The sequence below is a fragment of the Pavona decussata genome, unplaced genomic scaffold (genome assembly GCF_977016875.1).
Source record: "Pavona decussata unplaced genomic scaffold, jaPavDecu1.1 SCAFFOLD_95, whole genome shotgun sequence".
Lineage (NCBI taxonomy): Eukaryota > Metazoa > Cnidaria > Anthozoa > Scleractinia > Agariciidae > Pavona > Pavona decussata.
In genome coordinates, this window is record NW_028145512.1 from 1,555,842 (window position 1) to 1,582,833 (window position 26,992).

The following is a 26,992-nucleotide window of genomic DNA, read 5'->3' on the forward strand; positions in this document are numbered from 1 at the left end:
ATTCATTCATTCATTCATTCATTCATTCATCCATCCATCCATCCATCTGTCCATCCATCCATCCGTCCATCCATTCCATTCATTCATTCATTCATTCATTCATTCATTCATTCATTCATTCATTCATTCATTTATCCATCCATCCATCTGTCCATCCATCCATCCATCTGTCCATCCATCCATCCGTCCATCCATTCCATTCATTCATTCATTCATTCATTCATTCATTCATTCATTCATTCATTCATTCATTCATTCATTCATTCATTCATTCATTCATTCATTCATTCATTCATTCTTTCATCCATCCATCCATTCCATCATTCTTGTACTTTCTCTTCTTTTTCTTCTTATTTCCTCCCTCTTTCTTTGTAGTTTTATTTTTTCTGTTTTTTTTGCTCTTCCTAATTCATTTTCGTCTTGTTTTTTTCCTTCATCTGCTTCCCCCTACCTATTTTTCTTCTTTTTCTTGTTATTATTCATGTTTTTGTTTTTCTCGTGTTCTTCTAATCTTCTTCTTCTTCTTCTTCTTCTTCTTCTTCTTCTTCTTCTTCTTCTTCTTCTCTTTCTTTTTTTTTTTTTCTTTTTCTACTTTGTCTTTATCTTGTTCTTGTTCTGCCTCTGCCTTTAAGGTTTGGCTTCTAACCATTTAATTTCTAGTTTTGCGTTTTCTCTTATTAATTTCTCCCTTTCCTTTTTGTTCTCCTCTTTCTTTTTTCTTCTCCCTACCTCTTTGCCAGCCATTTTTCCTCTTTATCTTCTGCTCTTCTTCTCATCTTCTTCTTCTTGTCCTTCCTCTCTTTCCCCTTTTTGTGCTTTTCTTCTTGTCCTTCTTCTAGCTTTTTTACTTTTTCTTCTTCTGTTTTTTGTCATGTTCTTTTTCGTTTCCTTTGTCCTCTTCTTCGTTTTACAATTGTCTCTACTAATTTTTTTCTCATCTTTGCTTTTGCGTCTTCTTTTTCGTTTTTTCACTTTTCTTTATTGTCCTTCCTCTTTCTTTATCATTCTTCTTTATTTTCTTCTTCTCCTTTTTTCCCTTCGTACCTCTCTGTCCTTTTTTGTTTTTCTTTTTATTCTTCCTAGTTCTTTTTCGTCTTGTTCTTGTTCTTCTTTTGCTTCTCCTGTCCTGTTTTTCTTGTTCTAGTTCTTGTTTTTGTTCGATGTTTGCTTCTTCTTGTTTTCGTTTTGTTGATCTCTCAACCATTCTCTTTCTTATTTTTTATTTTTTATTTTTTTCTTTCTTTCTTTCTTTCTTTCTTTCTTTCTTCTAGTTCATGCTCTTGTTCGTCAGTTCTGTTTCTTCTTCTTTTCGCTTTATTGATCGCTCAACCTTATTCTCTCTTTCTTATTGACAATTGTCTGTTATTACTTTCTTTCTTTCTTTCTTTCTTTCTTTCTTTCTTTCTTCCCTTTTCATCTTTTTCTGCTGTTGCTCCTTTCTCTTTTTCTTCTCTTTCTCCAATTTTTTGTGTTGTTGTGCTGTTCGCAACTTCGTTTTGTTCTTTTTCGTGTTTTTCTTTCTGTTTTTGTTGTTCTCGTTAACGTTGTTCTTCTCTTTCTTCTGCTCCTCCCTACAAATTCTTCTTTCTTTTCATCTTCTTCTTTTTCGTTTCCTTCTTTTTCACATTTTGCTCCCGCCTCTCTCCTTAATTTTCTTCTCCTTCTGCATCCTCGTGCTTCGTCTTCTCTTTCGTTTTCGCCTCCTTTCTGTTTCTTCCTCTTCTTCTTTCTCTGCTTTTGCTCCCACCTTTCTTCTTCTTCTTCTTCTTCTTCTTCTTCTTCTTCTTCTTCTTCTTCCTCTTCTTTTTCTTCCTCTTTTTCTTCTTCTTCGTCCTCTTTTTGTTCTTCTTCTTATTGTCCTAGTGCTTTTTCCAACTTTTTTTCCAGGTCTGGTTTTTCTTCTTTGTCCTCGTCTTTTTCTTATCTGACTTCTTTTTCTCCTTGTGGTTACTAATTTTCCTCTTCTTCTTTTTCCTACTAATTCTTGTTCGTCTTCTTGTTCTTCTTGCACTGCTTCAACCAACCTATTTTTCTTCTTGTTCTCTTTCTTTTTTTCTCCTTCTTCTACTTTGTCTTGTTCTTGTTCTGCTCCTCTTAACCTTTTTGTTTCTTGTTTTATCGTTTTCTCTTCTTTTTCTTGTTCTTCTTCTTCGTCGTCGTTGTCGTCTTCTTCTTCTTCTTCTTCTTCTTCTTGTTCTTCTTCTTTTTCTTCTTCTTTTTCTTCTTTTTCTTCTTCTTCTTCTTCTTCTTCTTCTTCCTCTTCCTCTTCTTTTTCTTCTTCTTCTTCTTCTTCTTCTTCTTCTTCTTCTTCTTCTTCTTCTTCTTCTTCTCCTTTTTCCTTCTTGTATTCCTTTTTTTCTTTTCTATTCCTCTTTCCCATTTTTCGTCTTCTCTGCTCTTTTTTCTCATCTTCGTCTTGTTGCTCTTGATCTCTTTCTTCCTTTTCTGCTTTTCTCTTTGTCTTTTTCTTTAATTCTTCTGTTTTTTGTCATGTTCTTCTTCTTTTCCTATGTCCTCTTCTTTTTTTCCTCTTCTCTGTATAAATCTTCTTCTGTTACGTCTTCCTTTTCATTTTCTTTTTTCGCTTCTCGCAACCTTTTTTCTTGCTCTTGTATTTTTCTCACTGTTCTTGTTCTTATATTTTTTCTGGTTATTCTTTTTTCTCTCTTTTTTTTTTAATGTTCCTTTTTCTTTTGCGTCGTGCTTCTCTATACTTTTCTTTCTGTTTTACTTTTTCTTCTCCCTAGTTCTTTTTCTTCTTGTTGTTTTTGTCATTCTTTTTATTTATTGACAATTGTCTGTTAGTTACATGTTTGGTCTTAGGTTATACGGAGGGGCCTAATGCCAAGCTCCTTTCACCTTTTATGAGGTACCGGTGGGTGTACAGACAAATATGCAAAAACAGCGTGACGTAACGTGATCTAGTGTGAAAGTGCAATGTTCATAATTATTATAGCGTGCAGCAGAATGGTTCGTTGTATACTACTTTTAAGGACTTTGTTTGTCTTAGACCTTCCTAGCGAACTGTTCAAGTCATTCCTCACTTTCCTATCGTGTCCTCCCAGGACATCCTCGACAATGTTCGTCTGTTGGACTCTGAACCCCTCATTTCTTTCCATCAGTTCTCTCCTCACCTCTTTCTTTCTTTCTTCTTTTTTTTCTCGTTCCCTTTTTCTTCTCGTTCTAATTCTTCTTTTTCTACTTTTGCTCTTTCCAATTTTATCTCCTTTCCCTTTCTTTTTTGTTGTTATGCTTCTCCTTACTTCGTTTTCTTTTTTCCTGTTGTTGTTGTTGTTGTTATTGTTGTTCTTCTTCTTCCTCTTTTTCTTCTCTTTTGTCTTCTCCTTCTGTTTCTTCTGCTTCTTTGTATTAATTATTTTCCTTTTTATCTTCTTCTTTCTTTTCTTCTTGTCTCGCTCTGTTTCTGCTTTCATTCCACCCTCTCTCGTTAATTTTCTTCTTCTTCTTCCTCAACATTCTAGTTTTTCATCTTCTCTTTCCTTTTCGCCTCCTTCCTAAATTTCTTGTTCTTCTATTTGTTCCGCTCTCTTAACTTTCTTCTTCTTGTTCTTGTTTGTCTTCTTTTCTCTTTCATCTTTATTCTTCTCTTGTTTCTTCTTCCTTTTTCTTTTTGTTCTTCCTTTTTTTCTTCTCTCCCTTCCCTTCTTTTTCTTTTTCATCTTCTCCTTAGTTCTTTTTCATCTTGTTCTTGGTCTGCTTCCTCCTAACTCGTGCTTATTTTGTCTTGTTATTATTCATGTTCTTCTTGTTCTGCTTCTTCCAAAGTTTTTTGTCTTCCCTTTGTTCTTGTTTTACTCGTTTTTTCTTATTTTCTTCTTGTTGTTGTTCGTCTTCTTTGTGTGGGTCTCCTTTTTCTTTTTCTTCTTCTTGTTCTTCGTGTTCTTTCTTTTCTATTTCTGCTTCCCCTTTTCTTCTTCTCTTTTTCTGCTGCTTCTTCATACTAATTCTTCTCGTCTTTCTTCCTCTTCTTTTCCTTCTTCTGCTTTTGCTCCTCCTTCTTTTCCCCCGACCTCTTGGTCTTCTTTTTCCTCCTCCTAGTCTTCCTGCAATTCCTCTACCTTTTGTTCTTTTTCTTTTTTTTCTCCCTTTTAATTCGTCTTTCCCTTCTTCTGCTGTTAACCTTTTTTTCTTCTTGCTTTGTTTTTCTTATTCTTGTCCTTGTGTTTCTTCATTTTTTCTTCTTGTTTTTGTGTTTTTTCTCCCTACCTCTTTTTCCTTTTCTTCTTCTTCTCCCTAGTTCTTTTTCGTCTTGTCTTTGTTATTCTTCTTCTTCTCTCTAGCTCTTTTCTTTGTTTCACCTGTTCTATATCTTGTTCTTCTGCTTCTCGAACTAATTCTTCTTCTAGGGCTACTTCTTCCAAGCGTGTCTTCTTCGTTTTCTTCTTCTTCTCCTTTTTTTCTTATTCTTGTACTTTCTTCTTTGTTTTTTTACTTGTTGTTGTTCTTTCACTTTTTCTTGTTGTTCTTGTTCTTTTTTTTTCTTATTCGTTTTCTGCTTTTGCTCTTCCCTCTGATCTTTTTCTTCGTCTTATTCTTCTTAGTTTTCCGGTTCTTCTTTTTTTCTTCTTCTTGTTTCTGGCGAGATCCACAAAATGGACTCTCTCAAAGTGAATATTAGTTGATGCCTGAAAAGGTGAGGATTAAGGCGTTTGTGTGAATAAACATCTCACATATCTATTTTTCTGTTGTTCAAAGTGCTCTTTCATTAACTTGTTTATACTACATTCTTATTTTGAACAACAACAACAAAAAATATTGCCTGTATCCAAGATTTGTCATTCCTATTACTAGTAATATTTTCTCACTAAGAAGAACTTAACGTCTTACTTTCTTTCATTGTACAAAATCCCTTTTATTCCAATTATTTAAATCTGTCTTTCTTTCCTCGTTTCTAACGATTCCTTGTTACTTCCTTGAATGTTATTCTCATATTTTTAACCCCTTTTCATTTTATCGATGCAAGTAAATTTCGTATGTTCTATCTTTATGCATGGTTCGTTGTTAATTTCAGGGTTTTTTTTCAGTCCATCCTTCTCTACGTCAGTACCTTTCAATCGACCTTAATCGCGCAAAAATTGTGTTCGGTTCACATTTTTGACATAAAAGGCATTACGAAAATTGCTGAAACTATTTTGTATATACTTTTTTCTAGCGTTTCTCGGCTGTTCCAAAGATCTTTGTGACCGCTAGCTGCCAGTTTTGTAAGAGACCTCAGGACGCCTCAGTCGTGTGGGTGGAGAACCTGGTAAAGGACTCTTTTCAAATCTGTTTAAGAGAAACCAAGAGTTTCGATGGACTTCATAAAAGTGTCAAAGTTGTGAGTATACTGATTTTCCTTCCACCCCTATATACTTGAGATGCAACTTGTGTTATTAAATTCTGTTCGAAAAGGAAGCTTGAGACACTAAGAAGGTCATTTTATTGATTCTTTGATTTCTTTAAGAGTTCGATTTGTAAGATATTCAACAAGGGATAGCACAATTTTTTCTGTTTTTGAAACAGTTCTACCGCATAATTGTAGTGGACAGAGGAATATTTCAGGAAGGAGCTTTTTTTACATTGTTATTTTAAATGTTTTTTTTACCACATAAAGAAAAGGTAGCATGGTAGCAGAATAGAAGGAAAAATCTAATTACCTTTGTTTTGTTTTTGTTGATTTCGATTGTAGTTGGTGTTTTATGATTCGCTGATAATTTTATCCTTGTTTTCATGTCTCCAGGACTGGTTGGCATTTACCAAATTGAGTGTAGAGAAAACTACCTTGACGAACAGCCTTGGTTTTGCTAACAACAGCCGGCCATCTCGAAGAGATAACGATGCTTTCTGTCAAGTAAGCCTTATTTGTGCTTTTAGCGAAAAAAAAACACCAATAACTAAAACAACTACTACAAACGGTATCAACCAGTTATTAACCTGGACCCTTTCTGGATGACATAAGGTGCGGCTAACACTGTTCAGTTCAGTTGTGGCAATCACAGTCACAATTACAATCAAGATCACAATTTTAATGACATTGATAATCATAACCATGATTGTCATATCCAAAACTGTTCTTCGTTTCCTTAAAACGCTCCTCTTCTCCATTTATGTACACATTTCACATGCGACCAACATTGAATTGGGGAGTGGGGAAAACTCCAACAACATCTCTCCAGGTTTTCGACGCAGATTGTTGCTTAAGTCACAGTAAACGTTTTATGGTTGATCAGTATTAATCGTAATTTTTTCCTATTAAATTTTTAAATTTGACTCATTCCCTAAGGAATCACATCTATTGTATTCGTAATCTCCTTAACGACATAAAGTTAACACCAACAATTCTTGTAGATTATCATAAGAAAAATAGCAAAAATACCCTTTAAATAATCTTCTACCTTTATATTGCAGAAAATAAAATTCAAGGATGCATTTTTTGCTCCTCCTGTGGTGATAGTATCACCGAAACTCAGTGATAACAATAACAGTTCGCGCATGTCTGGATCCCGATGCAACGCTGTTACTGCTTGGGTAGAGGTATGTGGTATACTTTATTTCACAAAATTTCGCGATTTTAATCCCAATAGACATCTTTTAGTAAACAACGAGAAAGAGACAGACACCGCAGAAATGAAGACAAGCTTTTAAATAGAATGAACAAATAAATAATAAATAAGTATCACTTTATTTAAGTGCCAATGACCTAGTTATTCAAAGCATGATGAGCACTCATCCAGGTAAACTACCATGACAGTTGATATAGATTCTGCCTACAGTTAACACAGGAGATGAAGACTAGCGCATTTTATAATTCATCTACTACAAAAATATGCTCAAAAATATGCTAAAATTCACAAAAATGTCCTACAAATCTCCTTAAATTTAGCAGAAAAAATCCATTCAAAAAATAAAAAAATGTATATTTTTTTATTTCAAATGGATTACTCAAAATTAACATGGAAAGAATTAACTCAACTTTGCAAAGAAAGAAAAATAATAAATGCTTCAAAGTTGAAGTAAAAAGAGATGACTGAAAAATTAATTGAATTTCACAAAGATCCTTCAAAAAACCCTAGATGAAACTGAAGATATATTTATTCAAAATTAAGATGGGTTGAGTTCAAAGAAATTTGTACAAAACAAAATTATCTATGCAGCACATATTAGAAAACAGGAGATGATTGAAAAATTAATTCAATTACTCAAAGAACCTTCAAAATTAATTAATGAGAACAAAGAGACTAAAGAGCGCCGCAAAAAAGCATTAGAAGCAAATAAACGTTGGCGAGAAAATAATCCCGAAAAAGCGAGAGAATACCATAACAACTGTAGAGACAACGAAATATACTGCCAAAAAGTGAGAGAATGCTCCCAACGTTGGTGAAGAAATAATCCCGAGAAAGCGAGAGAATATTGGATAAAATGGATGACAGAGTATTAAAGATTTGCAGAGGAAATACCTCTGAAAGTCAACTTAAACTTCCAAGTGGAGGTAATTCAGTTCCAGGAGCTAGGAACAATCACCAACTCTTCTCTGACGAATCCACGCCTTGGACCACCTTTCAAATAATAAAGAACCGGTTCATTGTCATTTACAATTGACCTATCGATTGAAAAAACTTTCAGGGACCAATTCGGACCAGTTGCTCCTTTCACTCCACCTTCAAGCTCACCAGGAGCAAAAAGATATCTCACATTCACTGAAGAATCAAGTCTCTTTTCTTTTGAACCCTCAGGCCTTCCATAAGTTGATTTCTTCGATTCAACCACCTTATCTTTAATTGCATCAGTTGGTCTCTTTTCTGTCAGTCGAGTTTTTTCGTTGTTCAATGCTTTCACAACTTCTGGAAGCCTTTTCACCCATTTTTTGGATGTTTCACCTGCTTTCATATTCATTTCTTAGCTGTATTTAAAACTGAATAATCTCTCACCCAAAATTCGATTGAATCTCTCAGTTATTCCTTGATCACGGTGAACGTTCATATTTCCTCTCCTTATTCTCACATCATGCTTTGTCATCTCCCTTGTGACATCAGCCATGAATTCACGACAAGGATCAACCTGAAGAACTTTTGGCCATTTCGATGGCCCCTTGCAAATTTTCTGAAAAGCCTTTGAAACTTCAGAAGAATATTTTGAAGTCAATAGTTCAGCGGCCTTGAATCTGCTTGTGACATCAACAACAGTCAGTGCATACTTGAAAATCTTTCTGCCTCTGGGTAACCTGTCATGAGGAAGGAAAAGAAGATCAGCTTGATGAGCTGCATTTGGATAATGTACATCAAAAGTTGTCCTTGGAATGGGTCCCTTCGGAGCAGGCAAATAAATCTGCCATATTGCTTTTTTCATAAGCCAGAGTTTTAATAAGAGTTTTTGCTTCATCTGCAGAAACTCCAGCTTCTTGAGATAATTTTTTCACAGCAGTCAATCCCTTCCAAAATCCTTTTGGAGAGTAGTAAATTATTGACAGCTTTTTCGACATTTTATTACCAGAAATGACTTACCACCAATCCCCCAGCAAAAGCTGCAGCTCCAACGTAAATTAACTCGCCCTGTTTTTGTCGAGCACTTGGTTGATAAAAGTCAGAAAACTAGGGTTCTCTCAGATCGATTTTGTGATATTTATGTACCTGGTTATACAACTTCAAGGCATAATCAGTGTTTTTGAAATTTTGTTTTGCTTCGTCATTTATTCTGTCATTTGACATAATCCAATTAATCAACTTCGCTCGGTTTTCCACATACTTCTCATATTCTTTTTGATATTTCTAAACTGCGAGATCATGTCTCTTCTTTTCCTTATCGGAATCAGAGCCATCACTCAGATATTTCGCCAGATAACTTCCGACAATAAATGCGGTTGCACTGATAACCGATCCCAAAATCGTTAATGCCGTGCTTGCCATTTTATTTCTTTGAGATTTTTTGTTTCCATCAAGAAACAAAAAAAACAGCGAGGCTGCCATCACAGCTCATTTTTAACTGGGCAGCAGAGAGCCTCGCTTCAGCTCGGCAATACTTTTTGTTTTTCAAGATAATCTTTTGATGCCAAAGAAGCTGCAATCACGATCGTGAATTTCACATAGTTCATGAGATTTGAGGAAGGATCAGAATTCATCGGTTATCTTATCACCCTCTTTGCGATGCTACCAATTCCTGCTGCCAGATCAGTCACTGTTGCTGCATCGGTCGTTGTTTTCACAAGTTTATTATCAGACATATTATTTTATTTCACAAAATTTATTTTAATCCACTTGTCTCAATTTTAAATCTTTTTTTGGCTCTACTCTCGCTTCTCTCTGGGGTTCTGCTTCTCTGGCGAGCAACCAGTTCTTTTTGAGCTGTATCAACTCTTCTCTCTTGTAATATAACCCTGCAAGAGAAACAACAATACTGGCAACTGAAAGTATTTGAGTCAGTGAAAATGGACCTCTTGATGTTTCTTGCCTGTGCTCAACATTTGGAATTTCTTTATTTTTCTTCTCGCTATCGCTCGAGCTTCGCTTCTTCGCTTCTCTTGCTTTTCGGTTATGCTCAGCAAGTTTTTTTCCAGCTGCAACTCTTCCTGGGTCTTTTTTGGCTTTGTTTCTTTCACAGTTGATGTTATGACTTGGTCAGAGGCTGGAGGTGCTGTAAAGTCCTCTGTTGAAGATTTTTCAGGTTCTTGATTTTCCATTGTAATACTCTTGAATTATTTTTTCAAGTTCTTATGAAGAACAGAAATTGATTTCAATAAATTGAAAAATTTTTTTCTTTCACCAAAAATATGAATCTGGTGCCTGAAAATTTTAAATTGATTTCAGCAAGTTACAAAGGAAATGATTTCATAAAAATACAATACGATGAAAAAGATCTTGTGAAGAATCTCAAAGGTGAATTTCACATCTTTGAAAAAAAAATCATTTGGTTTGCGTCTTTTGTTCACTCCAGATGATCCCTCAATTATTGATGAAATCCATGAATTGGTTGATCGTGAAAACAAATCAGAAAAGAAAAATATTTCTCTTTCCATGAACAAAGAACTCCATTTTTCAATCAAAAGAACATCATCATGGATCAAAACAAATGCATGAGTAAACCGAATTATCTCAAAGAAATCAAGGTGCGAGGATGTTTTGCTGTCTGCTTTTCATCATTTTAATGTGGCAACAGACTCAACGCATATGCAATGCAATTCAAAGTCAATGAATTCCTGAAAGATGAGATTGAATCAATGCATGTTTGGCAAGAATGACTAAAATTTCATTTGAATCAAATGAAATTATTCCCAAGTTTTAGGTTATGTGTATGCCAGCAGCATTCAAATATTCTGGATAATCTTTTCCTCATCCTCGCTTCTCTGAGAATCATTGTAAAAAAAAGATGTCATATCATCCTCATCATCATCAGAAGCCTTGTTTTGACCCGAAGGGTCTCTCCGCTCAGAAAATTCCATTTCCTCCTCCTCCTCCTCCTCATTATCATCATCATCATCATCATCATCATCATCATCATCATCATCACTCGCTACGGCTATATACTTTCCATATCTCAAATACAATCCACCAGCAATCATATTTAACTCCCTCTTGGTCATGAAATCCTTGGAGGAGCTGGAGGAACGTATCAACTATTGCATCACAGGTTTTTGAAGACAAAGAGGCCTCATAACGTTTAAAATATTTTTCAACATCATTCTTTGAAAGTCTCTTGATTTGTTCTTGAGAGAGTTCAACTCCAATCATTTCCTTGCAATGTACACTTGCCACCAATATTGCAAACGCTTCTCTGTGTTAGATTTAGGGGTTGTCGGTTCAGTTTTCAAGAAGATTTGCGACTTCTTTCATTGAATCTTGTTCGCTTATTTCCATTTGAAATGAAATGGAAATAATTTCTCTCATTCATGAATGCATTTCAATTCCGAAAGGATGTCTGAGTGAGAAATTAAGATGAGAATACTTAACTTCTTTCAACTTAACAATCACCTCCATCTTTTCATCTTTTTCCAGATCACTAGACTTTCATGTCTTTTGCTGATGAACTATAGAATAAAACCAAACAAGCAATATTTTCTCTGAAAGGCTTTGCGCTGCTTGCCATTTTCTGAGTCACGACCCAAACGCTAATTCCCTTATGTCTTGCAGAGAAAGCCAATTTCACCAGTTCATTTGTCCTTTTTTCACATTTTTTGAAGATGCGCAATCATCGAGAATAAGCAATGTATTTGTTCCATCGAAGGCGTAACAGATGAACGTCAAGTAATCATCGATTTGATCTTGTTAAGGAATAATCACGAAAAAGTATGTTTCATTCTCAGCAAATCCTTCATAAGTTTTGTTTTAAATATATGTGGGACAAAGAAGGAAAATATAGTCAAACTTCTGAAAGAATTCATTTCTCAGAAGTTATACCATTTTCCACAATTTGTTGGGCCAACTACTAACGCATTGAAAGGAATATTTTCTGGATCCATTTTCTTAATTTTTAATGCCCAATTGCATAAGTGCTGATTTCATCTTCTCTTATCACTCTCTTGTCATCATTTGCGGAAAGAGCAATCTTTTTGTTTTTTCACTGGAAATTTCATGTTTATGAGATCTGATGACATTCATCTTTCTCACTGGGATGTTTCCACTGAACAAGCAACCTTTGTAGTCCTCATGAGTTATACTCTTTTTCACAACTGATTATTCTTATTCCCTTGCACTTCTTTTCTCCCTTTTCCCTCATACGTTTTGTAACTGTACAATGTTGCCCTCAAATCAACAAACTCTTCAATTATTTTTCCACCTGCTTCATCTTTTACCATTCCAATCACCGTTTTGTTTTTCCAATTGGAATTCCAGATGGATGCCCATTTTGGAAATTGCTTGTGTCAAACTTATCTTTAGCATCTTGGAAAATGTCCTTGAAAAAGTCATTAGTTTCAATCTCATATGCAAGACTGTCTGTGTCAGTGAAGAGCAATTTTGCTTTCTCCCCAGGATATTTTGATTTTATGTAGTTGTAGTGGAATCATACATCAAAGTTTTGGATATGTCTAGAATTGCCATTCCACAATACTGGACTGGCTTATCAAAGACCAACTTGACTCTTTTCAAGTGTATTGAAACCAAATTTTCATCGAAGATGTTGAGATGGTGAAAGTTTGGTTTTGCTGCAAGTTTTTTTGCTCTCTTGCGACTGTTGACCAATTTCACATCAACTCTTTTCCTGATGTTTTCCATCGTTTTCCCGAAAACTGAGCTATTCATCAATTTGAAGAAATCTTTTTCGAAATCATTCTTTGCTTCTGTTCTTAGTTTAGTTCAATATACGGTTTCAACCAGGATTCCTCTTTTAACTTGATTACTCTGTGAATCTTTTTTAAGTTCATTCTCATTTCAAGATATTGTTTCAGGTTTCTGTGATGAATCACATACTTTTCCTTGTTTTTGAGAGTTGGAATAAGTTTCAACTTTCCTAACTATTATCCTCTAGGAGCAAGGGGACAATCATTGTGGAGGTCGTGCAGTTCTTCAGGATACTCAAGATTAACTTCAAGAATGCGAGCAAATTGCTCCAATTTTTGAAATCTTCTTGATTTGCCCATTGGAAACCACCAACAGGAAGAGGTTCATACATTGCCCATCCATAAAGATTGTTTGCATCCAAATAGGGAATGAATTTTGAAGATTTATTTTCATCAAAAGATTCTTTCACTCCCATTTATTTATTTTAGGCTTTTCCATATCTCGTTAAAATGATTGAAACTCCTCCACGAGTTCCTTTTTCAATCATCAGGAGCATATCAATGTCTGTGAGTAATTCAAGTCTGACCTCAGTCTTTTTCAGCGCGGCATCCCATGCACTGAGTCCTGGTGAGGTGTAATACCAAGCTGGGTCCAGTTTATAATTCTCAAGACAAACTCTTCTGAATTCCTCAAATACATCATCTAGGAGAAGGACATCTGTCTTGAGATACAGATCATGATAATCTCCCATTGTGTTCATGTTGAAAGTTTTCCAGATGTTTTGAGCATGTTCAAAGTCAGCATCAGAGATATTGGCGTCATTCAACTTTGAATAAAATGCTTCTTTTGGAGGTAACTCGGTTTCATTGAATTTTGTTAAATTATCCATCCAATCGTAAGGATAAACTCCTTTTCTTGAAAGTAACTCAATTTTATCCTCATCAAAGCCTTTCTTTGTTACTTTCAGTTTATCAAGACTCAGGTTTTTGACCAAACCATCCAGGGAAGATGTCATGAACTTGAAGCTGTCAATGAATCTAAGATCATGCTTCATTTCAACTTCTTTTCCTTCTTTGTTGGTAAATTTTCCAATCGTGATATTTTTGCTGAATGAAATATATTTTTCCTCATTATTTGGAATGCATTTTATGAAACCACTGGTCTTCCCAAGATTCTTGATGAACAAATGAGAGTCATAATTTTGCAGATTGTGAAATATCACAGAACTGAAATTTGCCTTCTTGAATTGGAGATTACATTTGTTGTGAGCAGCTCCACGATATTGTCCAGTGAAGTGACAGTGATCTCTCACTTTCTTTTCATTTTTTTTTCATCAAATGATTTATCGCATATCCAACATTTTGTTGCATCTCTGAAATAATGATGCGTGAAACCCTTGCCCTCCGAAGGTTGACATGCTGAAGGCGCTTCGCTTTCACTGATTGATTCAACCAAGCACTCAAAATCAGCATAGACGACAAATGGAACTTTTTCGGAACGATTATGATTCTTGAATTTGATGAAACTCCTCTCTTTTGGCATCTTGATGAATTCATTGCTTCGACAATACTCTTCATGAATCTTCCGTGCCTCTTTTGTGGGAAAACCGTTCATACATTTAAAGCAAATTTCTTTTGCTCCATTGAGTTTTGAAAGTTGCTTTGAAACTAATCGACTCATATTCTTTATCAAGAAATAATGCCTGTTTTCTCCACTCTCGCTTTGCTCCGCTCGCTGTCGCTCGCTAGTTTCACTCGCTTCTTCTGCTATCAACAGGAGGTTTATCAGTCAAATCAATATCAAGCAAAATGACTCTTTCAAATCTCCAGTTGGATCCTCTATGATTGAAATTCTGAATTCTTTCTTCAATTGTTTCAATGAAAGAGTCATAAACTGCTGATTCATTGATTGCTTCAAGATTTTCTATTGTTTCAATGTGGAAATAGGTCACCAGAATTTTTTCACTGAATAGCTCTTTTCTAGACCCCTCGCAGTTAAGAACCAGCCTGATCCTAGTCTGTCGATATTCTCTCATTATTTTCAGGAATTTTGTTTTCACAGTTCGCATGAATTCTCTTGGTCCGCTAGGAAGAGATCCCTCAATTCGAAATTGTCTCGCGAAACCTCTCAATGCGGTGGTTGATGGGGTTATTCTGAGTGGCATCCTTTCCAATTAAGCTTTTTGATTTCTCTGATTTTTTTGTCTCGCTCTGTTTCTTCTGGAGTTGAAGCTTTGATTTCTGGAACCCTTCTCAACCCAAGCATTTCCTCAAGTTCTCTAATTTCACTTCTTTGCTGGGCTTCATTTCTCGGTGCGCACGAAGAGAAGGCTCGCTTCGCTTGCTCCTTTCTTGTTGGTTTGGAACAGATTCATCGAGGATATTTCCCTTGTTACGGGAAAGATCTACCAATTCTGCTCTTCTCAAGCGAGAGAAACCTCTGAGTCCAAGCTGTTTTGATTCAGCTTTCAATTCTGGAACTTTCAGTTTTTCCACTTTTATTTTTGAAGAAAATAATAAAAAAAATTTGGCCAAGGAATTGAGTTGAAGATTTGTTTAAATTCATATGCCAAAGGCGATTCTTCGAGTCTTCTCTCAATAAGTCACACTCTCAAGCTCTCTGTTAACAAGGTTGAATAGTGCATCTGAGAGGATAAAGATGTGACATTTAACATTTCCTGATCCACTCGCCGTTCTGTTGATTGCCAACTGAACTCCTTCTGTTGTGTTCACCAATCTCATTCCACTCCCACGAAGCTCATCTTCCCTCATGCTTCTGAGATCAACAAACAATGCAAACTTCCCTCCTGCATAAAAGTCAATCACATTCATTGAAGAGTGTTCCTTCCCAAATCGTCTGAGAACTTCCTCAAACATGTCTCTCGTTTTAATGCCTTGACTGAAGACTTTATTTGGGACTCCATTTACAGCCACTTTCAAATCTTTGATGTCAGGATTGAATGTCTTTTCTGAATCTCTTGCTCCTGCTGTATATGGCTCATAGAACAAAATCAGGAGGCCCTTAATTGATTTTCTTGGAACATTGATGATTTCATTGATGATTAAATCTGTTCCCTTTGCAATTGAGATTGTCTTGTGATGAGTTTTATGCTCAAACATGAATCTCTTCCCACTCAAATAATTTGATTTTGCCAAATCTGGAAGATCTCTTCTTTGAATAACCTCATACTCAAGTTGAATGTTTGTCACCTCATAACCCAGTTTTGTTGGTTCAGATCCCCTCACAACTCCACTTCGGGTGCAAGGGTTATCTCAAAAACGAGTTCATCAGCCAGTGCTCTTGCATAAAAGACTCCATGATCTTTCAGAATATCATGATCAAGTCTTATTTTGTATTTGTTTTTGTACACTTCATTGAGCCTATTTTCCTTATTAACTCCTGAAGTCTTCTTGTCTCCTGCATTATATCTGATCTTTGAGAGATCTTCAGATTGACTCAACATATTTGCTCTCTCAATCTGAGCCAGAAATAGGTCTTCATAAAGCTTTAACAGATCATAACATCTGTATCAACAAGAATTTCTCCAGCAAACTTCACTTTCAATCTGCCGACCAATGCTCTTGAAACATTGTTCACCAGAAAATTATTTGATTTGCACGACCACTCACATCGAGATCAAATATCAACGCAAGAGAACCAGGAACCAGAACTGCTCCATCATAAAGCTTTGGAACTAGAAACTCTCAGAGTCTCTCCAGGCAACGCCTTGTTTGGATTGAATGTAACTCTGTGAACCATTCTATCTGCCCTCATTGCCTTTGATCTTTTTTTTTTCTAAATTCGAATTGACTTTTTCACTGACTTCCATTTTAAAATGTAAAATATTTAAAAAATGGCAGAAGGAGGTGAAGACATTCCTTTAACTGAACATGGTGAAAAAGTTGATGAAGATGAAGAGGAAGAAGTTAATAAAAACCCTTTTGAAACAGGAGGAGAAAAATATGCCCCTGGTGAAGAACATGAAATGAGAAAAAACAACTTAAAACAGAGAAAACGAGAGAGCGGTGTTAGGTGAAACATATTTTATTGAGGGTCAACCAGTGGGAACGATCACCCGTCTCAGGGAGTCACTTTTCGACGCTGAAAGGGCAAGAAAACCTGATACCCAACTGGTGTCATGAACTTCACTAAAAATCGGTTTCCCAAAGCTAATTTTCGTCAGATTGGGGAAATTAATTACAGTGATAAAGAGAATGAAACAGGTGAAATTGTTGCGCATGGCCCATGAGGTGGCCAGACAAAAGTTATAGTCCAAAACAAAAGAGGCTTTGGCTTTAAACTTTCCGAAACATTCGTAAAAACGTACAAGGATGCTCTTGGCCCAGAAGCTGAATCTGTGATTGCAAAGGAGAAAGAAGAAATAAGAGAAACCCAGAAGAGCTTGAGAGAAGCAGAAAGACAACTAAAAGAATCAGAAAAGTTCTTTCCGAAACACAAATAACTGCACAAAAAGTGAAAGATCTGCGAAGCAGACTCGAACGAACGCAAGCTCGTATATATTGATGCTATTTCAGAAGAACATGGTTCAAATCTTGAACGTCAAGCACAACTGTGAAGACTGAGGCAACTAGAAAAGAATCTGAAGACCGATATTGAAAAAAAAAACTGGAGCTTGAGTATTTCCAGAAACAAGTGAAAGCCAAAGAAAAGGAAGAAGCAAAGGTTGACAAACTCAGAGTTGATCTCGCAAAGAAACGAAAAGAAAGAAACACTCTTGAAGAAAGACTCAACACCACAAAAACCCTTGATGAACTTAATGAACAAGAGGCTGAGATCAAGAGACAAAATAAAAATGACAAAATTATCATAAACGATGAAAACACCTCTCCAGCTTTAAGAGCAGCAGTTGACGAAAGAGTTCCAGAAAGAGAAGAGGAGTTTTCCAGGTAGGGAACTCAGATTGAGGAAAGACAAGGAGTCATGCCTCTTCGAGAGAGAATCGAAAACATCCTCAAGAAGTATGGTTTCACAGTAGGAGCAGTATTTTTGGCAGTTGGCACAACTATTGGAGGAATTGTCAGCACACTCACAAAAGGACTCAATTATGTTGCAAAAGGAGTTGGAAATGGCTTCAAAGATCTTGAATCTAAGATAGCACAACTTCTTCCTGGTCTTATTGGTTCAGTCGTCAGCTTTATCTTCAAGATTGCTGGATCAGTAATTGGATTCCTCGGCAAAAATGCTTGGCTCTTGATCCTTGCTGTTGCGGTATTCATGGTTGAAAGGCGAGCGTAGCGAAGCGAGCGCCTGCGACATCGAAAAAAGTTAAGTTTAACCCAATGGATTGAACTTAGCGAGAAATTCCATAAATAACAAAGGCTGCGACTGCAGCTGCAATGATTTCGCCAGATTTCAAAATTTCGTGATTTGAATCTGTCGCTACGCTTGTTTCCTGTCGTGCATCCAGTGCCAGTGGTTGTGTTTTATCATCAGTTGTTTGCTATCGGTCGCTCTCTGTTGATGAATTGGATTTGAGGGATGAGAAGTCGGTCTTTTGGTCTTTGAAGGAACACCATTCATCAACTTTACTTCAACTTTTTTCGTATCCAAATTAACATCATTGTTTACTCCGAGTTTCATGTCACCAGTCGCTTTTTTTCAGATTATTGTTATATCCAACAGTACTTTGAGTGTTCAGCACCAGATTTGAAGGCATGAGCCATGTTCCTGGTGATACAGCCAGACTCAATCGCACCTTTACTTCATCAATTGCAAGCTGATATCTCGCAACACTTTTTGTAATGTCTGGTTGTCTGATAGACAAGAAGCACAAGAAATTCCCTCTGCGTCTCTTTTGCCTGTCCTCCAGAACCCAAAATGCTGCTTGGGGCGTTAACTTTTGCTCCGACAATACAGTAAACAAATAAAAAAAGCTTCCATCGATTAGTTTATCCTTGCGAGACCGGATTGCGTCAAACCATCTGCTCTGTTTGGCATGAAATGCTCCAATCGGCTTTCTGCTCCTTGGTCGTTTCGAATGAAATCAATCCGGTTGTCATCTTCATCCTTTCCACCATCATCCTCAAATCTTTGGCTTGATGGATTCTGCAAGGTTGCGGGAGGATAAGTCCAATGCTTTTGTGCATAGTCACCTTAACCTGAAAAATAAAATATGTTTACATATCCCAAGCCGTGATTTTGTCCAAATTTGAAGCGGAAATCAGAACTTGGATTAATCCCGAATTCCGCGCAGATTCTTTGGAAGGAGACTTCATCGTATTCGTTATCTTTTTGATTGAATGTTGGATCTCCCGGCATTGCTAAGACACTCTGAATCCGCTGGGATTGGCAGGTCAGATCGAATTGTTTTTGGGGAGAGCTCACTTGGAAACCCAGAGGCGTGTTTGTTGATTCCAAGGGCCTTTTCATTTCATCAGACCAATATTTTGGGTTTGAAAGTGATGCACTTTGCCAAAAACCTGGACCCGCTTTGAAATTTATATCAGCAGGTACATGTGTTTTGTCAATAAAATCTGCTTCTGCAACAAATTTTCTGGCATCAGCAAAGGGATATCTGATTTTAAAATCTTTCCAGGCTTTTTCTTTTGCATCATCGGATAACATTTTTGCTTCTTTTGAATGAATCCATTTCGTAATTTCCATTTTTTATCTTTCCCAAATAAAAAATGGGTCTTTTAACTGTCTTGACAAATTCAAACGATCACACGGTTTACTTTAATTAACCACTCGAAAAATTTGAATATATCAGGTTGACCAAATTCTCTCTTTACAATTCCTTGGTATAATTTGAAAAAGAGAGGAGAAATCAGTATTTTTGATGACAAAGACACTGCATGATGTCAAAGTAATTCCTCCTGGAAATTATACTATCAAAAGTACTGGGAAAAAGCTGCAGGAATTATTTGAAGGAGAAAAAAGAGTCAATGTCAAATTAGATGATGACGAAAAAGGTTCAATTGTAATCAAAAATCCACTTCACGTTAAAATTAATTTTGATCGTGACTTGAACCGTTTTGCTTCATTCAACGGCTTCTTAGTCAACTGCGATCTCCTTGATAAAAACTAAAATTTCTTCAATGGGAATCCCTCAACTGTTTTGGGGTGTTTTGACATCAGAGGAAAACCTTGCGAAAGAGTGGTATATTCGCAAAAATAAAGCCCGATGCGAAAAATATCATCTGGAAAATATATTAAATGAATGTGAATATCAGTAACTGATGAGAATGGCGAGGATGACTGATTTCAAAGGGTTTCCTCTGATGTTTGAATTGGAAATTATTTGAGATCCGTAAATAAAATATGAGTTAACAAAATATTATTCCAAGTGCGCCTCCAATTTATCCTTCGCTCCCAAGCTAGGAATTCAGATTGAAAAAGATCTGTGATTGTTAAAAACAACTCGAGGATAAAATTTCTCATTACCGAAAAATCAAGAGGATGGATGCGAGAATGATGCAAGAATGGATTTTTTCTGCTAAATTTAAGGATATTTCGCAAATATAAAAGCTATGACAATGAGACTTGGAGGATAAATAGTACGTCCAAGGATGTTTCCAGTCAGGTCCGCAACGGGGAGGGATGACGTAATATGACGCGCAGATTGCGTCACGATTTCAAAATGACCATGTTAAATTTAATTGATTTTCCCAATACCTCGGAGAAACAGCAAAATGGGCCAAAAGTAATGAGAAGGAAACGAAAACCACGAAAAGAATATACAAATAAATTTACTGTGAACCAGGAATCTCCCGAAAGCTGGAAAAACTGTCTGTCAAAAACTGATTGAAAAAGATCTGATTGCTTTGGCAATATCAAATTCGTGAATCCTAAATAGATAACTTACACTGAACTTAACGTTCAAAGAGGCGCAGAATCCGCTCGCCGGTCTACATAAATTTAACCATTGCTTAATGAATTGAATGTTTCACATGTTATCACACTCTTAATGAAAACAAAAACTCTTTTGTTTTTGTGTGTACTTAGTATACATCCATAAAAGATACCGAAGTGTGCGTGAGAAGCTACAGCAATAGCACCAACAGTAAAGATACCATAAAAGTCGATTACATGGTGCAGGGAGGTAAGTGGAGATTATTGGCTACTATAAAGATATGTTTATACTTCATGTGTATAGTTATACAGACATGGCTTACCAAAATACTCACAGTATTCTGTAATGTATTTCTTGCAATGTACATGCAATTTCTTTGGTGGCACAATTACCAAACTTTTAAAAAATAACTTTTAACACTGCACCTTTCAATAACATGCGGACTCTGAAGTTCAAAATTCAACCAAACGTTAAGCTTTTCACTGCTGCCAATCACTGCAGTGGACCTCTTAGAAAATAAAAAGGTTTGGCTCAACGGGGTCAAAAGGTCATGTTCATGCGCTCTAATTGGCGGATTTCGATCCACTTTGTCTGTCTCTGTATTTTTGGGGTCAGTCGGTTAGACTGAGAAATAGGATAAAATTATTTCTGGGATTTTTTTAAAAAAGCTCTAAAACTTTTATTCTCGAAAATTCTTAGAACAGTTTTTATATATGTTCATAGTATAAGAAAGGCATATTGAAGATAAAGGAAGAAAGAGCGGCACTAATAACCGTAAAAACTAAAAACACATTTTATTAGTAAGGGACTGTGCAATAATTACCTGGAAAGGGGGGGGGGGGGGGGTGGGGGGTTGGAAAACCAGAGGGGGGGGAAAGACATAGGGAAAAATCCCAACCAGAGAGAGGGGGTTGGATGTAAATCTAATACATACAGGGTGGGGGGGGGGGGGTGTCATTACTTTTTTCCCACACGTTTTCAAAAAATGGAAAAGTGGTAGAAGAGCTACTAGGGTTCAAATATTTATACTTGTTTACACTGGAATTAAACTGGGAAAATATCAACTCCAGGTGATTTGATCTCTGAACTGGCTGATTATTTAGCATTTCCTAACTGTCCCGCAGTAAGAAAGGAATACCTTTGTTATACCTTAAAACAGTGCTGCTTTATAGGCACCAGGTTTTAACGAAACAGGAATCCTCGGGCGGAAACCCTTAAACGTTGTAAAAGTTGCACTATGGTGTTATTCAGTGAAAAAGAAAGATGTCAACGTAGGATAGCCTACATGGTATTATGATATAAGAGAATGGAAAACCCAACTGTTGAATTTAATAGCAATAAAATGAACTATAAAACTATAAACAGTTGGATTATTTGGCAAACTAAGCTTATAAGTATTTCCTTCAACTTGCTGAACGCCAAGTATCAATGGATCATATACTCTCTTTGTTAATTAATTAGTCCCCGAAAGACAAAAATATGAAACAGCCTCTCTTCTTTCTAGGCTCTGCAGTATGAATCTTGCGCTTATTGGCTTTGGCACTGCTCTCTCTTCTCTTCCTAGATTCTGAAGATTTTGCAGTAAACAATATTGGGAAAGTGGCAGAAAATTTGTCATCACTCTCCCGATATCTTAAACAAAATTGTCAATGTTCTTCTCAATTCCTGTAGTTATAAAGTGAAGCGTATCTGTATTAAATTTGTGATGGTACGTTAGCCCTGTTTGCATGTTTGTCTGTTGTTTCCGTGAATAGGCTTTTGTCATGCTAAGTAATGTTAATTTTTAATGTTTCTCCCCGTTGTCTTAACTTAATTTGCCTCGCTTTTGCATCATAACATATTTCTTTCGTCATTTGAAATACTTTTCGTGCCTGGGGAAGACATCCAACACGTAAATTAGGTATGAGGGAACCAATGGGGAGAAGGAAGCAGGGGGGGAGGGGGGTGTTGACCTTAATATTTTACCCATTTCCCACCCCTCCCCCCCATCCAAGTAATTATTGCACAGTGTCTTTCACGAGATCCCTCAAGTTTGTCAGCGGTAACAGAAAATAAACGCTTTCGCAACGTTTTTGCTTGTGTAAAATTGTCACCTGGAAGCTAACATTTTTCTGAAATCCTACTAAACTTTCTGCGATTTTCTAAAATTCTTTTCGGTGTCTAAAATTCTCAAAAAATTCCGGAGTTTTGTGTCTAAGCCTTCAGTCGGTTACTACCGTAATTATGATTGACGGCAGTAAAGCAAGCAAATTGTGAGCTGGCGGTCAAGTTCAGAGTCCATATGCTATTGGAAGGCGCGGTATAAACATGGAAAAAAGCAAAACATTTTTGTTCCCTTAGAAAATAGCAATAAGGTAAACCGCAATTTAATTGGTCAAGTGATGTTAAGCTCTGATAAAGAGATCTCTCCTTAGTTTTTAATTTTTTCCTCTCTTCTGTCAGATTTAGACCCCTGCCTGGCCAAGACTTGTCAGTACCACGGACGCTGCAAGGCTTTTGGACCTCGCGATGCTCGATGTGTTTGCATGACAAGTTGTCCATCCTACCAAGAACCCGTTTGCTCGTCAAACGGTAAAACATACGATAATAAGTGTTTCTTCCATAAGCACATGTGTCATCGGAAACTGAATTTCAGAGTGCAGCATCCTGGCAGCTGTGAAGGTTAGCATATGTGTTTTGTAAAGACCCCAAATTTCTCATTTTTACCATTCTTCAACAACGGAGGAAACGTTGGTTTCAAAGTATACGACAAATGATTCACCCTCTCTTTGCCAAGCTGACATTTAAGGAAAGAAACGACAATCTACTTGTGACAGCACCAATTTAAAAGTTATCATATTATTAAAGCAATTGGCCCACACAGCCAGATGTACGTTTTCGCATGGATTTGACTCTCTCTGGTTAAACATATTCTGCCAAATGTTTGCTAAAAATAGATAAGGTTGAATTGTTCTAACCTCAAGTTGTCCTGAATCGGTGCGTCAAATTTTTACTCAAGATCCTCTTCATGGGTTATGCACTTCTACGAGGGCATTTTACATTTAGGGCTTTTTGGATGAAATGTTCCAGTCTCTCTTCTAATTATTAAACCGACTCGGTCTTTCGTGCGTATGCCCTCTTCGTGATAATAAATTTCTTCACGGCATTATAAATGCTGTCTGGATAAATAGACCGTTAGGAAAGTGGATCTAAATATTATTGTCATGAAGGGAAAGAGGCATGAAAAAGGACGTCGTTTGCTTCTACAAATAACAAAATCAGTGAAAAGATTTGGTTAATGCGAGTGGGAGTGCGAGATTCAACATTCACACAACCAAAACTTCTTTGAACTAATTCGGGAAATTACCGGCCCGTATACTAAAATTAAGGTAAGGGTTTGGAAGGTTGGTCCGAACTCCCCCCCGGAGACGCCCTGAAAAGGCCCGGTGTTAGATTATAAAACGGATTTACGGTCAATAATAATTTTGTACTTTAGAGAAAATGCCTTCGAAGTTTCTATTGCACACACGTGTACTTTCTCCTTCAGTAAAAATAACCAAATTTCCTGACACCTTTGACGAATTTTATTGTTTTTGTTTTTATGTGATGTCTCATGTTGATTTCACCTTGGGCTCTGTTCACACCGACTTCAAATGGATTCGGATCCAAACAGTGTGGAAAAATGCCCCATTCATGTTGTACCTTTTTTAGGGTGGAACTCTTTGACCACAAGGTTCTTCAGAGTTGTTACTTCGACTATCCGGTTTATCCCATTTTATTTTCTAATTTATGTTTTACTTTGTGTCTTTATTTTAGGCTTTCCTTTTCAGCACGGTCGTCTTGATATGCCTCACATTCCAACCCTTGGGTACTCTCACTGTGAAATAATTCATTTCAAGCCTTACGTATTCTATCCAGACAAATCCATTGAAGTGCAGATCACTGTCAATCATGTGGATACCAGTGACAAGTCATTTGTCCATGATGCTGCTGTGTCGTGGGTTGAAAATGTGAATTACACTCAATTTACTACGTGCGTGATGGCGGTGGGTTTTAATGAACGAAAGTCGAAAGCTAACGTGACAGTTGATTGGATGGCGTACCAAGGAGCTCCAGTGGGTGGTGTAGCTGGAGAGGTGCGCTTGTCCCAATGGTGGACTGGAACGACATGCAAGACGGTGAAATTTCCAACAGTGAGTGACTCTTGTTGGTTAATCCTGAAATATAGCAATTGTCTTTTATAGCCCATTTTTGTAATCGGCTTCAAATCTACGGAAAATTTGAAGGCTATAATCGGTGCAGAAAAAAGACAACAACAACAAACAAACAAACAAACAGACCAGTGTGCCATAACAAAAATTTAATGGGACTGTAGTAGTTTTCAGTTTTAAAATACCCTCATTATTGTTTTAGGGAAAATTTTCAGTAAAACCTTCAGTGTTTGTGACTGCCAAGCATCATAATCCAGGACTAAAACGTGACGCAGCCAGTATATGGATTGAAGATGTAACGCTGTCATCCTGTAAAGTTTGTTTGAGAGAACTACAAAACTATGCAGGATCACACAAAGACATTTATGTTGTAAGTATTGCCTTTATAGCTTTCGTCAGTTATATTTTAACAACCAATGAGAAACCTCTCGTTACACTGTATAACTATTGGCTTCGTTTTTATGTAGTTTGTGAACAGTGTCTGTGCGCATGCGTGTTGGATCATATTATTGTAATTGGGGTAATCTCTTGTTCTTGTGCTTTGGATGTTTTGCTTATAAATAAAAAACCAGTTGGGTCAGATGGGTCTTCCTCTTTGTCACAAGTCTTGTCACTCTTCTTTTCGTGTGGCTCTTTTTATTTTTCCACTCAGTATTCAAATTCGTGATTCGTGACGTTCTTTTTTTATTAATCAGAACTGGTTGGCGTTTTCGTATCTTGACAAGCCTCCGTTTTCCGAACACAACTCGATCTACTTTGCTAATGATAAGCTTCCTGGTGACGGTCACAACAATGCTTTTTGCAAGGTTAGTACGTCCTTGACTGCTGTTGCAATACCCAATCATGTCTGTAATTGAACTGTACCTCTTGTAATGCTATTCAAAATTCAACTTGAATGTCCCTTTAAGGCTGAATTTAAATAAGCTTTTGCAAGTTATACTCATTGTGGCTATTATATACTCACGTCAGGCGCGTAGGAGGGGGGGTTCGAGGGGTTCGAACGAACCCCTTTTGAAGATCAATAATGGCCGAAGAAAAACTTTTAGATAAAGTTCCTGTCGTCGAAATACATCAACCAAGGAAAAATAGAGATATAAACCCGTTCTTTAGGCCTTATGTCTTATCCACAGTAAAAATAAAAATTTTCAAGAACCCTTGGAGATTAATTTCAATGACGTTTCATTTTGCGGTAAAACTGCATCCGCCCGAAAAAGCTATAGAAAAGCATGCTTTGCGATACGTTGTTTTCTCTGAATGCGGCATTGTTCTGAAAGGAGATTCACTTCAAACTTAATAGTTCAAGCCTTGTTGAGTTTCACGCGCAATTACGTACAAGTTCCTCTGAGAACATTCACTTGTGAATGTGAACGTTCCATAAGCGCAATGAGGAGGTTGAACAACTATATGAGGTGTACCATGAGAGAGAGTAGGCTGCCCGCCCTGGCTCTAATGCATATCAAATATGATATGCCTGTCAATCTTGACGAGATAGTCGATTTGTTCGAAGGCCCACACCCAAGAATGATGCAGTTTACCAGCTTGGTGTATGACTATCAGCAGATCGAATAGCTATCAGAACTTGACAGGGCGCGGAATGTACATTGAACTTTCTTGTTTAAGTTGAAACAATTATGCCGCCGAAATGATGTATATAGCTTAAAAAGTTGCTGTAAAACAAAATTGATTTGCCTAAAATGGGTCTCAAAATGCAGGAAATGAGGTTTCTGGGAACCTAGATTTTCAAAAATTTCCGGGCGAGCATGCGCCCAGACCCCCCTAGTAAGAGCGCCTCCGGCGCTCAGCAAGATTTGGGGCGCCAACACGTAATGGTGGAAAGTATGATACGTGACTAATACTAGTGTTCTGAGTTTAGAATGGAGCCTACAATATGATCAAATCAGCCACGTATCTTCTCATACGCGATTAAGATTGATATTAGTTTACTTTTTCTTTTGCAGGATGCTACATTTGGCAAGGCCTACGAAGTAAAGCCACATGTATTCGTTTCCGCTAATCATGCGACAAAAAAGGGAAACAAACATCCAATCCACAACAGCATCACTCCTTGGGTAGAGGTAGGGTAATTGAAAGCTTATCTTGACTGCTAAACCCCAGTTAGTTTGTATTAATTCTTCCATTCGTTGCACTCCACAGTATATCAATGAAACAGGCTTTCGTGTTTGCGTCAAAGAATTATATGAAGAAAAATACGACCCACTGTCCATATCGTACACGGTTTTGTCAGGTAAGAAGCTCACGACTTACATGACATAGCTGCAAGGTCAGGTGGAAACTGAAATTTTATTTCTCTTGTGGAAGCCTTTGGTTTTAAAGCCAAGGAAAAAGATAAAACTAAAGTAAATTACATATCAAACTGATCCATGAAAATATTCTACAGTACAGTGTTATAGTCTTCGTTCAGTTAGTGTAGTCAGTCTTATACAGTCTTCGTTCAGGTTAAAAATAGTCTCTTATTAATGGCTGCAAAAAACGTCCATTAAAAGAATTTGAACACTGATCATCTGTTAACCTTATAGAGAAGAAAAGATTCTCGCAGTTATCTACGCAACCAGACTTTTGCGGGAAAATCGTTTGTCCGCAGCCTCTATAAATGTTTCATGTATATTCATATACATTTTGTTTTTCACGAGTTTATTATGATCGATTATGAACTAAGAAAGTTGGTAGCGTACTGCACCGGCATCGCAGAGGTCATCGGATCAAATTCCGTTCAAGCCTGAATTTTTTCAGGTTTTTTAACAACAGTCTGGTTACGTAGA

General features: G+C 36.8%; 2 protein-coding genes across 3 annotated transcripts in view; one reads left to right on the forward strand and one right to left on the reverse strand.

The window, feature by feature from the left end:
- The window catches only part of LOC146473045 (uncharacterized), a 40,911-nt gene that overhangs the window by 2,013 nt on the left and 11,906 nt on the right, over positions 1-26,992 (forward strand). For both annotated transcript variants that reach the window (XM_085118778.1, XM_085118777.1), the window contains exons 3-12: positions 5,174-5,338; positions 5,741-5,851; positions 6,409-6,534; positions 20,175-20,271; positions 22,465-22,683; positions 23,818-24,194; positions 24,415-24,582; positions 24,908-25,018; positions 26,171-26,287; positions 26,367-26,457. In XM_085118778.1, the coding sequence (XP_084974904.1) occupies positions 5,174-5,338; positions 5,741-5,851; positions 6,409-6,534; positions 20,175-20,271; positions 22,465-22,683; positions 23,818-24,194; positions 24,415-24,582; positions 24,908-25,018; positions 26,171-26,287; positions 26,367-26,457 (1,582 nt within the window). The remainder of the gene's footprint in view (positions 1-5,173; positions 5,339-5,740; positions 5,852-6,408; positions 6,535-20,174; positions 20,272-22,464; positions 22,684-23,817; positions 24,195-24,414; positions 24,583-24,907; positions 25,019-26,170; positions 26,288-26,366; positions 26,458-26,992) is intronic.
- On the reverse strand, positions 1,407-3,119 carry LOC146473046 (uncharacterized). Its single transcript, XM_085118864.1, has 2 exons — positions 2,987-3,119; positions 1,407-1,850 (listed from the first exon to the last, which is right to left on the reverse strand). Exons 1-2 carry the CDS (start codon positions 3,117-3,119, stop codon positions 1,414-1,416), a joined length of 570 nt encoding a protein of 189 aa, XP_084974990.1. The 3' UTR covers positions 1,407-1,413.

Excerpts from the sequence above, each read along its gene's own strand:
- LOC146473046 (XM_085118864.1), bottom strand. The coding sequence starts at position 3,119 with ATGGAAAGAAATGAGGGGTTCAGAGTCCAACAGACGAACATTGTCGAG. Across the intron at positions 1,851-2,986 it reads GACAAACAAAGTCCTTAAAA|AAGAAGAACAAAAAGAGGAC; the intron begins GTAGTATACAAC and ends TAGGACAATAAG.